The sequence below is a fragment of the Corvus cornix genome, chromosome Z, assembly GCF_000738735.6.
Source record: "Corvus cornix cornix isolate S_Up_H32 chromosome Z, ASM73873v5, whole genome shotgun sequence".
NCBI classification, from domain to species: Eukaryota; Metazoa; Chordata; class Aves; order Passeriformes; family Corvidae; genus Corvus; species Corvus cornix.
In genome coordinates, this window is record NC_046357.1 from 65,376,730 (window position 1) to 65,389,499 (window position 12,770).

Consider the following 12,770-nt stretch of genomic DNA (forward strand, 5'->3'; position numbering starts at 1 on the left):
TTAAAGTTCAACAACTGTTCTGTAAGTGGTATCTGACATAATTCATACTGTGACAGTATTTCATGTTCTGCTTCTAATAATGATAGTTTCTGTAAGTATTCCAGATCCATGTTTCTTTTGTATTTAATGGAATACAGGTCACACTTCCTAACTACAGTTAGCAAAAAAGTCAGATTCTGGAGGTGATGCCTAATGGGATTGTGCTAGTAAAAACTGTGTGCAACAAGTGTTTTTTTAAGTGTTCAAAATTATGTTGCAGATCATCTTATCAGTGTGACTTATTCCATCAGATACTGTCATCTAGTTTTGACTTGATTGAAGAAAAGTAATAGAGTTATCTAAGTTTTGCTTTCCAACTTGGTAGGTGCACCTCTCTTCGAAACATAAGAGACAATGAGGAAAAGGATTCAGCATTCCGTGGGATATGTACCATGATTACGGTCAACCCCAGTGGAGTAGTTCAAGTAAGATACATTAATAGATGCTAATTTTTCTTTGCTCATGTGAAATTTAGTGAAAAATGTATGTGGAGTATGAAAAAGTTTGCCTTGAAGTGATTCCCTGCAGTACGTGATGTAGCTTTATTTTGAAGTCAAGGAGCCCAAAATGTTTATATTGTGAATATGTATCATGATGCTTCAGTAATTGTCATCTAAAAAGGATAGGAGAGAAGTATTGTTAAAATCAGTTTTTGTCTTTTACTGGCAATGAATATGTAAATAATGAACTTTGATTAAAATAACTGTATTTTGATACTTCTGTCAGGTTGTGGTCAGGATCTGTATGCAAATATAAGGTAAAAGCTGACATTCTGAAACCTATTTTCCAGATGTAACCTAGGCTTTTAAAAAAAGTAACAGAATAAAACCAGTAACCACCCCTTCATTCTTAGCGCTAGGGTAGGGAAGATCCTGTTTCAACTTTAGATAAGTTGTTCAAATAGTCAATGTGACAAGGAACATGCCTCTCTTTAAAATAAATGGTACGACTGAAGAATAGAATATGACCTGATCTTTAATCTCCACACCTCTAAAGTAAAACTGTATCAATGTAGTATTGTCTAAGAGGAAAACAAAACTGGTTTTTCCCTCTTCTCTGCCTGGAAGTGTTCTTCCTGAAACACAAGAATCAAGCGTTTGCCTTGGTTTGAAATTTTCAGTTCATTTCATTTATGCCTCATTCTGTACTTCACATTTCAGTCTTTTACTGTCTGTTCATTCATGTAGCTTACAAAGAGGGGTTAAATAAAAACCCATTTCATTAACTCGCATCTCCTCTCTAGTCATCATCCTCAATTCCTACTGAAATTATATGCATTAGCAACATATATTAAAGACTGGTGTTCTACTGGTGTAGGAGGACATAATGCATGACAGCAGATGAACAAAGTGTAGGGATTTTGAGGTGGCTTAGTTTTGAACCTATATGATAAATGTTCCCTGTGTCCCAGAAAAAAAACTACTTAAATAAAACAGCTTTTTTCCCCTAACTAGAAGTGTGTGGGAGATGCATTTGTTGCTTAGACTAAAGTGAGTAGATCTTGCATTTGTATGTGTACTGAAAGAATTGAAGTTATACTAGTGTGGTGTAGAGGGGAGAGTTGGGGTTGGCTTCACTGTGGTTTAAGACACTCAGCAATTTCTGTTCCTGAACATTTAGGCAATGCAATAATTTACCATTGTCTGAATTAAGCAGAAAATAAATACATAAAAACAAAAGGAGTTGTGAATTGGGATCAAAGACTATCCATGGTTCACGGAATGAACAGCAAGCATTATTTTCAGATGTATAAATTGAGGTTTCTAACCTATATGATTGTTTAATATTATAGGACTTTATTTTTTTTTGTGATGCTGTTGCATCATGGATTAGCCCAAAAGATGATCTTCGAGACATGTTCTGTAAGGTAAGGTTTCTAAGATAACAGTATATTCTACATCCTCTGGTTTCTTTTTTCTTTTTGTTTCACTGCTAGCACTTACTGTGTTTGTGGTCATGGAGGTTTCTCTGCGCCCTGTGGTCATGCAAGGTCGTAAATAGTCAGACAAAGCAACATGAAAATCCTGACTTTTTTTTTAAGCTGTATCTTCTTAGATGCATTTGGATTATTCCAAACTTTTTTAAATGGCTGAAAAGTTCACCTGAGATGGTTTTTAAAGGGCTAATCATCCTCAAACAACTTTTCATAATGTCCAGCCTACTATGTTTTGCCTGCATTTGGAAGAACAGTGGAGTTTATACTACATGTAAGACCGTTTTTTTCAGAAAATGAGATTTGTAGGGTTCAAGACTACTTTTTGCCACAGAGATGGCTACTTTATTTTGGAGAAATACATAAGTTTCAAATTAAAGATATCGAAGTGGTATCTTATTTGTTTCTCTAACTCCTGCTGAAGATAATGGCTTGCTTAATCCTCCTCAGAATCCTTCTCGGTTGAGCTAGATTCAAGAAACTAACATACAGTGATACCCAAGAATACAGCCCTAGAAAAAGTGTCAATAGAATTTAAACAAAAGGACTGTTTGCCTTGTAAGTAAAACACAAAAAAACCCCACCCAGAATATGATATATTGTATTTTGGCACTAGTATCTTAAATTTGAAAAAATTGAGAGAGAGAGAGGGAGAGAAAAAAAGTGGTTCACCTCACAAGTTCTATGGTGAAATCCCAATTTTTAGAAAGTTGTATGTCAAAAGTAAAGTTCATGATATTCTTAAAGCAAAAATGGAGCATATTCTTAAGGACCTATTAGAATCATAGGTTGGTATTGTGACTTTTTCTTCAATTAGTGACATGTGTGAGCATCAAATCAGAAGCTGGAACTTTTCTATCCCATCTTTAAGAGCAGACAGAAATCTCACTGTCCTAGTTAGTCTCTCAGATAACCAGTCTCCTTCCAAGGAACATTAGATCTAGAAAATGTACAGCTATGAGTATTCTGACATCAGCAGAACAAAACAGTAATTACAACTTAAAAGGAGGTCCTGGGTAGAGTCTGTCATGATTGCCCAAAGCAGTCTCAGTGCATGTTTTTGCACCAGTCCTTCAGCAAGTTAAACTCCTCTTTTTCAGATTCTTTGCAAGTTACCCATTTAGGAGACAATGCATTCAAACTAGACAGAGTGGTTCTTGGTCACTTGGCATAAGGACATCCTTGCTTTTTTAAGCAAGCAATTTTAAAGTATTTTTGTGGGTTTTGCCTTGCAGGAAAGGAGACAAAGCTTTCTTCAGTGATAGCATGCAGGGTTTTTAGACTACTTCTTCATGAATACATGATTATTGTAGTCCAGTTAGATGTTTTTCCAACAGTAATTTTGACTTTAAGGAACAAGGGAGAGAAACTGGATTTGTCCAGTTTTTGTTTTGTTTTGTTTTATTCTTTAGTACTAGAACTGGGAGTGAAAATACTTTCAAGAGCATGAATAGATGAGCTGCCAGTGTTAAAATCTGACTCATAACCTTTTGTCATATCTGAGCATTCTTAGATTTTCAGTAGTTTCTTAGCACCTGGTTAATGTGACTCTTTGGGTTTAGGAAAGAGCCTGCTTGTGGGAAGGGAGAAAAGCAGTAAGTTAACTGGTTGCATGTAATATCATTTCTACTACATCTGTTTAAAAACAGTTCTGCTTGACAGTCCTGTGTGGAGCGTGAACTTGTTACCATGAGCTTTAATTTTGACATTGCCTTTTATCTGAGGATGTGTTCTGGACAGACTTCCACAATTCAGTTATACTGAATGTAAAAAAGGAAAACAAAACTTCAGACTTTCTTGGTATAGTTTTCCATGAGGAACAGTAATTTTGTCTGGTTTTGTCCTTTCTAATATTTTGCGTTTACTTACTGTTTTAAGGGACATACTAAGGTTTTTTCTGATAGTATAATTTCATTTTCAGTTAGTTTATTGCATCAGAAGGTCCAGACTGAAACCTGTAGATTCTTGATTTTCCTCTTTTGCTGGCTTTTGATTGCCATTGACTGTGGATCCCTGTTCTTTCAAAACAAAAAATATTTTAAGAGCTTCATTTTTAGTGAAGTTGTCTTACAGATTCCATGCAAAAAACAGAACTCTAAAAGATTTGACATATGTGCTAGAAATTGACAAAAGCTGGCTGCAGTTTCACCTCAACTTCCCACAACATACTTCCCATTTATTAAAAAATAAATGTGAACACAGTAATCTTAACATATATGAGCTGTGTTGGATGGATGGATTGATGGATGGATGGATGGATGGATGGATGGAAAATGAATTGAAAAACTTATAAATAGAGATTCTGAAATGGCTTAACCCTAGGTTTTAAGTTACCTATTAAAATACATACAAATAGGAATACACACACTAGTTTCCATGGGTAGCTGTATTCTTTATGTCACCTTTACAGAAACGCATTAAGAAAGACCTTGCTGTATCTACTTCCTTTGCTTCTTTGTAGCATTTCACTATGAAGTTGGAGAATTCAGTGGCCAGATGTACAACTCAGCAGTTTGTGGCTTACTGCATATGAGGCTAGTAAATAATGTACCCTCTGTTTTTTGCTTATTTTGACTTCCCCCTTCTCATTTGTAGATTCTTCATGGATTTAAAAATCAAGTTGGGGATGAGAATTGGAGGCGTTTCTCTGACCAGTTTCCTCTTCCCTTAAAAGAGCGCCTTGCAGCTTACTATGGAGTTTAACCTCATGCACTGTAGCTGCAGTCCCATCATTAGAGGTAAGCACATGAGTCTTGCTTGCTAAACAGAGCTTGGATGTCCTTCCTGTTTGCATCATATAAAACATAATTAATTAATCGGTCTAGAATTGCTGATCTACACTGGAGGAGGTATCTTTCCTTCCCGTATGAAGGGAAGAAAGAGGGGATGATAGTATACTTAAATGATGGTGGCTATAGCAAAAGCATTTGTCTGATTTTTTTTGTTGTTACAAAGAGAGAAAGAAAGAAAGAAAAACTGAGTCTGTGATACACACATTAGTTTATCAAGAAAGTTGGAAGTGTAGGTATAACAAAGTGCTGGTTCAAGTTTAATAAGCAAAGTGATGAATATGATCCTCAAGTCATCATACTAAAGACACAGGCTACCTTATATGTTATGAATTAATAGATGGCAGATGTGGTCTAAGCAGGAATACTCTTTTAGGATAAGAAAGCAGGTTTGTTAACACACTAGCTATGAGAAGTCTAATATACTCCTAACTACATACTGAATGATCTTTCCACTGAATAAAGAATGTTATGCTAATATGTAACTACAGTAACTGTAAGGCTTTATATTTGGGGGTGGCTGATGTGTTTATTATTGCCGTGTTCCATTTTGTGCATCAATTCAGAAGTGTTTGACAGTTCTGTGTGGAGAATGATTCAGCTTCAAAAAGGAACAGTGGAAGTCCATTCCAGAGTAGCTCTATTATTATTATACCACCTTGCTTTATATGCTACCTGTGTACACTGCATAAAGCAAATTTCCCATGTGTGATACTGGGAAGAGATTATTATATTAGCCAAAAAAGAGAATGAATTAAGTTTGTTCATTTAGTCTTTATACAAATTTCATACTTTGAGTAGAATTTTTGTACTGAAATTACGAGAGTGAATCATGCAGTTCTGTTTAGTGTTGGAATGGACAACTATTTAAAAGTCAGTCCAAGATTTTTTCGAAGTAAGTGGCATAAAAAATCCTATTTGCATTACATGTTACATCAGAACAATGGATTAAAAATAAACTTTTCAAACAGCTACATACTTATCAATGAGGGCATTTTAGTTCTGACGTAAGGGTATTTTCTCCTCCTGATGAAAAGGAAACCAAAGTGATAAAATCTGCCATTATTGTCAGTTTCAACTTCGGAGAAACTCTGGCTATCTTGTTTATTCCACCTGAAAGGGAAGCTGCTGGGTCAGTTGCAGATATGTTTAATATTCTTTCTCAATGTCATAACTACCTCATAATTTTGAGCTAAAAATGGAAAAACTGGTTAGAATATATAGGGCTGCTTTTATCTTAAATCTAAGTTCAGCACAGTAGTGGAATTGTCAATGTAGTTTCAAAGCATATATTGTTGTTTCATGAATAATAATTTATCTGATACAAACAGGCTGCTTTCTTAACAGACTTAAAAGGGAACATTAGGCATAAATCCATTTTTAAGTTAAAGGTTGGCACTTAACTGCTTGAAAAAGGCTCTTTGTTTATGCACCTGTCAAATGTTCAAGGTAAGATTTAATTATACCTTTGTCTTTTCCTTTTACAGGTCCTTCAGTCTGGGAGACTATGAGGGAGCCTCTGCACCCAGGGAAAATGTTACCCTTTACTGGGGGGAAGGGTAAACCAGTAGGGAATACAGTACAATCCCAACCCTACTGGGAGGGGCGGGAGGGAGGTGTTGCCGTCACTGTATTAAGTCGATGTTGGGAAATGTTTTAACATCTGGAGCCTTTGTGGGTGGAAATCTGTCTCCTATTACACCTCTGCACTGGATGTGAAGAAGAAAAAAAAAGAATCTAGTCACAAAACAGCACATTCTGGAATATTGTGGGGATTTGTACCAAAATAAGAAACCATATAATTGAACCATAGGGATACGTAAAGAGGAATAATATTTTGCGCACAATAAAGGAAACCTAAGAATGGGGGTCACAAACAGTAAAAGGCTTTCTTTTTGTTTTCTGTTTTTTTAAGTAAGGGTTTTCTACATTATTTTCATCCTGCTTGATGGGATTCCTAGGTATTTGCATGTTAATGAGAACCACACAAACGAAGTTAGTACAGTTAAAATGCAGCTTGTGTCTGTATTAGGAGCAGGCACTTGCAGTGTACAGTATAGAAACCCCATCATAAAGTAATAAAGTTAACTTGGGCAAAATGAAGCAACCTGCAAGCTGCCAAATAAGTCACTCCTTTCATTTTGGGGGTAAGAAGAGGGACACTGCAAAGAAAAGATTGACATCTTAATTTTTATGTTAAGAAAAACAACCAAGGTAGTGGATATGATTTTATTATTGTACTTTGTTAGTTTTAATTTCTAGAGTAAGGCATTATTCTTAACTTGCAGTTTAAGGTTCAGGCATGCGTTCTGGCTCATAGTGATCAGAAGTAATTTTAATTAGTGGGAAAGTAGCATGCTTGCATCACATAGAGTGAAATTGGTATACATTTACCTATGTTGCGCCAGTTTTGTGTTGCAGTTTACCAATTCAATATAGCCCTGCATTTAAAATTCCTTTTTAAGATTCAGTGGAATTTATTTTTATTAAGAATATAGATATAAAGTACTGTAGTTAACAATTAGGCCTTGAAATACCTTTTTAGGATCTGTTAAGAGTAAGATTGATATTGTATTGTGTGTAACCTGCACAATGTGGAAAGCTGATATAGCTGTGCAAAATATTTGCCTCTGTGCTGTCAGTGTGATGTGCTTTCTGCATGGTTATATACTAGTGATTTTATCAGAATCTCTAAAATTAATTACATGGTAAGACCCATTAAAGGCTGCATAAATGTTAGTTGGCACGTAAAGACAATTGTAGAAGTTGATGACAAGATTGCTATATTTGTGTTTATTCCCACTCAGCGTATTACCTTCTACGCTTTCTTTTTGTTCAAAGCATGATCTTAAAGAGATGTTTAAGTTAATGGATGTAATGCAGGGTATCTACACTGTATTGGCGCATGTTGGTGGCCCTTTGTGATGTAGTTAAATGCACAAGGGTGCAAGTTTAAAGCTACAGAGTGACAGTTGGTTTGGATCCTCTTCATTTCATTTGTTTAGCTTTTCTGTTGTGTTTTTTTTCTCTACTTACATGTATTCCTGTGAATAAATCCTTGTTAAGTTAACCCTTTACTTTTCCTTCCATGTGTATTTTCTTATGTACTGTGAATGTGAAATCCTAACTGGTACACTTGATCTTGTGTCCATCTGAAAGTGGCAAGTCTTTAATAGTTTAGACTGCCTAAAGAGTATCCCATGATGATAAAGGAAAATGGAGAGATTTGTAACTCTGCTGGTCAGAGGTGAAGCCACACCTTTCCATTTTTCAAGTGCTGCATTATTAATCTGCAAAACAAAATTAAGCCATAACAGCCTTTTTGTAGATTTAGTTTCTCACCTTTGCATTGCAGAATGGATACTGGATAACAGTTTCTGGTTTAGTTGGTGTTTTCTGGTTTGGTTTTTTTGTTTGTTTTCTTTTTTGTTGTTGTTTTTTGTTTGTTTTTTCATTTTTTGTTTTGGGGTTTTTTTGGGATTTTGGGGGTTTTTTTGGATTGGGTTTTTTTGTTTTTTTTTTTTAGTTGGGGCGTTTTTAAGAACTTGCTCTTCTTTGCATGGTTCTATTCTTTGACTGTTGAATGATTTAGCCATTGCACTGAAGTTTGAGCTGTGTGAGTGTGAGCTTACAAATGCTGTTTAAAAAGTTTAGACCTTTTTTTTTCAATGCATGGTCACATGCATGTTTTATGTTCCTCCCCCTTTTTTTTGGCTTTGCAAATTTTAATGGATTATGCCTGAAGCATAGTTTGGTCATAAACTGTATGAAATACATTTGATAGTGCCAGTAGATAGTATTTATTCAATTTGATCAAAATTGCATATGATAACTTGCTTTCAAGTTACATTACTTTGATAGCAAACAAAAAATTCCTTCTCAACTAATAACTGATATAAATTACTAAAAGTCAATAAATAACCTTTAATTTTGAAAGGGAACACCCCTGCCCAACATTTAGCAAGGTGGAATATTATTTTGGACCCAAACTTGCTTTAATATTGAGTGCATTTGAACATTAAGGAAGAGTTTCAGAGAAATGACATTAAAAAGTTTGTAGAATAGAAAACCTACCCAAATAATATAGTAGCATAACAACTAAAATGTGGGTTTAACTAAACTTCTTAAATTTCAGAAAGCCCCTTTAACCAAATAAAACCACTCCGCCTCACCTTGGATTAGCTTAGGATGCCACTTTTGTACATATTTGTTTTAATAGATATTTGTACAGGTGTGAACTGATCTGGTATGACAGCAAGGAAAATAATTTAAAAGGTCAGGAATAAACAAAATAGTCTTCTGTATCAGTAAATTCTCTCATGGTGTATTTTAAAGCAAATAAACCACATTCCTAATGCATAATATAGTGCAGAGATTTGCAGAAGCCTTTTAGGGTGTAATTTGAGGTAAGAGAAGTTCTGAAACAGCATTAGTATTTAAATCTGAATTATTGCATCATGGGATATATAAAAAGCATCTTAATTCTTGTGGTGTAGTCTTGACAGTTCTTGAATGTTGACTGAATGTTTATACTGCTAGAATTGTGAGTTTGTCTTTGTTACATTCCAGTGTTTCTGCCTCTTGGCATGCTAAAAGCACGGCTTACTTCATTTGCTCCTTACACACTGAAAAAGTGCTGTTAGTGTGCTAAACTACAGAAATAGCCGCTGCTACGTAATGGTGTAGATTTTCTACTTGAATAATTTTGTTGTAGGAACCTCAGGAGGTCAGTGTTTACTGTTTTTATATATGCCTTTTTCCTGTTTTGAGTTTCCCTTTTTGAAGGATTCTGAGAGTGAACAAAAGCTGCTGATCAACCTAAGTTGGTAACAGAAAGTGTATTTAAAATCCTTATAAATGCATCTTTTTGGCAGTTCAAAATTGCTGTTAAATTAGTCTTAAGTGAAGTTCAATATGAAATTTTTTTCATAACGCAGGCAGGAAACAGCTCATTTCATTTTGGGAACAGATTAGACTAGTTCATTAATTTAACCAGTGCAAGCAAAAATAATAAATTTTGTATTTTTTTTCCAAAGCTTGATTATTTTCTAAATCAGTGAATATGTATATATTTAAATTGTAAGAAGCTAATTCTTGTGCTTTAGTTCACTGCTTCTCGAAGCTTGTACTCAGAAGATCACTTTTTGAAGAATAGGTTAAAATTTGTAATCGTTATAATTTTTAAAAGTTATGAAGTAGCATAAATTTTGTAACTAATAATACTGACACACACTGTGATTTTTTTTTTAGGACTTTTATGTTAGCATCAGTCTTAATTACTTAAACTGCATATATTGTATAATAGTGAAATGTATATTTTAAAACTTCAAGTGGCTTTCCTCAAGCAAAACTCATTGCTACGTAGAAATATTCAAATACTAGCTTTATCTCAGGTGAATACTCTTGTACCCTTTTTGTTCAGAACACATGCTAATAAAAATGTGTTGTAATTTTATTGGTTATGTATTTCATTTAGGCAGCTCCTCTTGTCTTAAACTCACTCTAAATTAATCTTCTACTGTGGGACAATAATGAATTTTGTTTCACCTATATTATTCATATTGAATGTATTAACAGATAAGGTGCAAAAACATTCTTCCCTTAAGGAGAATGCATCCATATTCAAACAACTGAAATATTTCTTTAAAAATGCTTTAAATGCAAAATTAAATTGGAAATCTTTTGTTTCAGATTTTTCAAGGAAAGAAGTTGTAACTTAACACTAACTGCTTCCATACTGTCTCTTTCATGAGGATGATAGATACATAAAGCTTTTATATAGGGTCTGAAGAGTGACTTTTTGTCTTAGATAAAGGATAAGCTCTGCAGTGAAATGGCAAAACATCCTGCAATTAATCTCAGATAGATGCTGATGTAGTTTGCACACGTATTTGTTACAATCTTACATAACCTCACCTTAAATAAATCTTGTTCAGTAGCTATGTATTTCACTCACCTATGCATTCTCCAGGGTGACTTGCATCCATCAGTCTTCTATGTATTCTCCAGTAGAAACTCCATTTTGTCTGCCACTGATGTTTGCTCTTTGCACTTAACGGTTGGAGCAAGCCAGTTTTAGTTTATCATTTTAAATGGGGAACTGAGGCAAGTACTCTTGTTGCTTGCCTTGTACATTCTGCTAAAATACTGATACTCACTTGAATGTACTTACATGAGGGAAGTTTGAAATGGCTCTACAGGATGAATATCTGTGTGGTGTTACAGTATGCTTTAAGTAAGCCAAATCCACATCTCAAAGAATTCAGCACTTACAGTATAGTATCGTTTTTCTATAAACTTGTTCTGTTGTGCTACTTTGCTTTAGCTCTCTATTTCCTTATTTCAGGTGAGCAACAAAATTAAGAAGGCTTGGGTGTTTTTTGTGAGGACAGCAATGAGAATAAAAAGATTGGTATGAGGGGGTTTATTTGGCTGTTGAAATCTGCAGTGTAGTATCTTTTTTCATGGGAAGAGATAGTTATGTTTTACATTGTCTGACTTAGTGATACTAGACACTTCTAAAATTTTAAATTGGATGAAATACACAAAATAGTTTTAAATGAAAGGTGACTGAATCTTTCTGCTGACAACTTAGGTTGTATAAGTTTTGCTTGAAAGCTTTAAATCTTATGTTTCTGTATCTGCCGCAATGTCGGAATGTTTCCTTCAAACATATCCTCCTGCAACCTCTCAAACTGTACTAAATTGAGTGATACTTCTTGAAGTCTGCCTATGTGCTAACAGAACTTCATTTTAAATAGAATATGGTTTTAATTTTTGATAAGCTGCTGAATTTTAAGGAGTTTTTGGGGCCACCAAATATTTTGGATCATGCAGAGAATATATATTGTACTGTAGTAATTTTGTATTTACATTTGTATGATGTGACATAATAGATGTGAATGTTAATCACTGCTTGACTATGTTAATAAAGTTGTTTAAATATAGATGTTGCATTCCAATTTTTGACGGGCGATTAAAATTTTTTGTTCAATTTATTTTTTGCCTGACCCAATAGTGCGCTCTTCTGATTCACGCATGTAAGTACTAGAGCCTCTGAAATAAGGATTTTAATTTTATCAGAAAGAGAATGGTCTTTGGATAAGTTAATGTTAGTTTAGTTTAGATACTTCATGCTGCTTGAGGGCAGATCAATGTAGAAAAAAGGTTTAGGTGGATTGAAATGAAAACTTGCTGGGTGATAACTGGTAGCTACTTTACTGCTGAGAAATGTTACAGTAACTTTGTTTCTTGAAACAAATTATACTTGCTAAGTCTGTCCAAATGGGAAAGGAGAGAAAAATTTTGGTCTTATTCCCTGGGCTATCAATAATGTGCAAAATTAAACAAGGGGTAAACTAGAAATAAATTAAAATTATTCAAGACCTCGGACCAAAATTTGCAGTGGTCTTAGTCTAATTTTATCTAGCTTTCATGGGATCATGGTAATACAAACTATTTAAAGAAGTGTCCTTACAGAACTTTAGGAACAGGAGTCTCTAAAACGAAAAAATGAAACAACAGTTTCTTTCAATCCACTCATATTGGTTTGAACACTTTATGTTCACTCCCAATCTTTAGCAGTTGGTCAATAGGATGTAGACAACTTAGACCATATGTCTAGCACAGATTGCTTATCTACTGAACATTTTATTGAACTTAGTCATTACACTGTGTAAGCAATCTGTGCTAGACGTATGTCATGGTGTAGGTTGTCTATATGCTATTGACCAACTGTTAAATATAGCAATAAAATGCATAGATATAAATACTTACTATAATGAAATTTGTAGTAGAAACTAATTGCTCCATACTTGGCTGAAACTCTGCGTAATGAAGGACTTTGATTTCCAGAAACAAGAGAAGGCCATGGAACAGCAGTGTAGAGACAAGCTGATTAGCAGAGATACCAGTTCCTGGTGGCTGAACACATCGTTGGCTGTGTGGGAGGGGATTGGGGAAGTTTTGTTTTCTTTCAAATAGCCATTCCCACTCACCTTATGTTCTCA

General features: G+C 34.6%; 1 protein-coding gene across 2 annotated transcripts in view; it reads left to right on the top strand.

Annotated features, from left to right (window-relative positions):
• Window positions 1-7,838, top strand: part of TNPO1 (transportin 1) — a 70,305-nt gene extending 62,467 nt beyond the window's left edge. For both annotated transcript variants that reach the window (XM_039566708.1, XM_039566709.1), the window contains 4 exons: window positions 365-464; window positions 1,832-1,906; window positions 4,568-4,710; window positions 6,249-7,838. In XM_039566708.1, the coding sequence (XP_039422642.1) occupies window positions 365-464; window positions 1,832-1,906; window positions 4,568-4,675 (283 nt within the window). In that variant the 3' untranslated portion in view covers window positions 4,676-4,710; window positions 6,249-7,838. The remainder of the gene's footprint in view (window positions 1-364; window positions 465-1,831; window positions 1,907-4,567; window positions 4,711-6,248) is intronic.
• The last annotated feature ends 4,932 nt before the right edge of the window (window positions 7,839-12,770 follow it).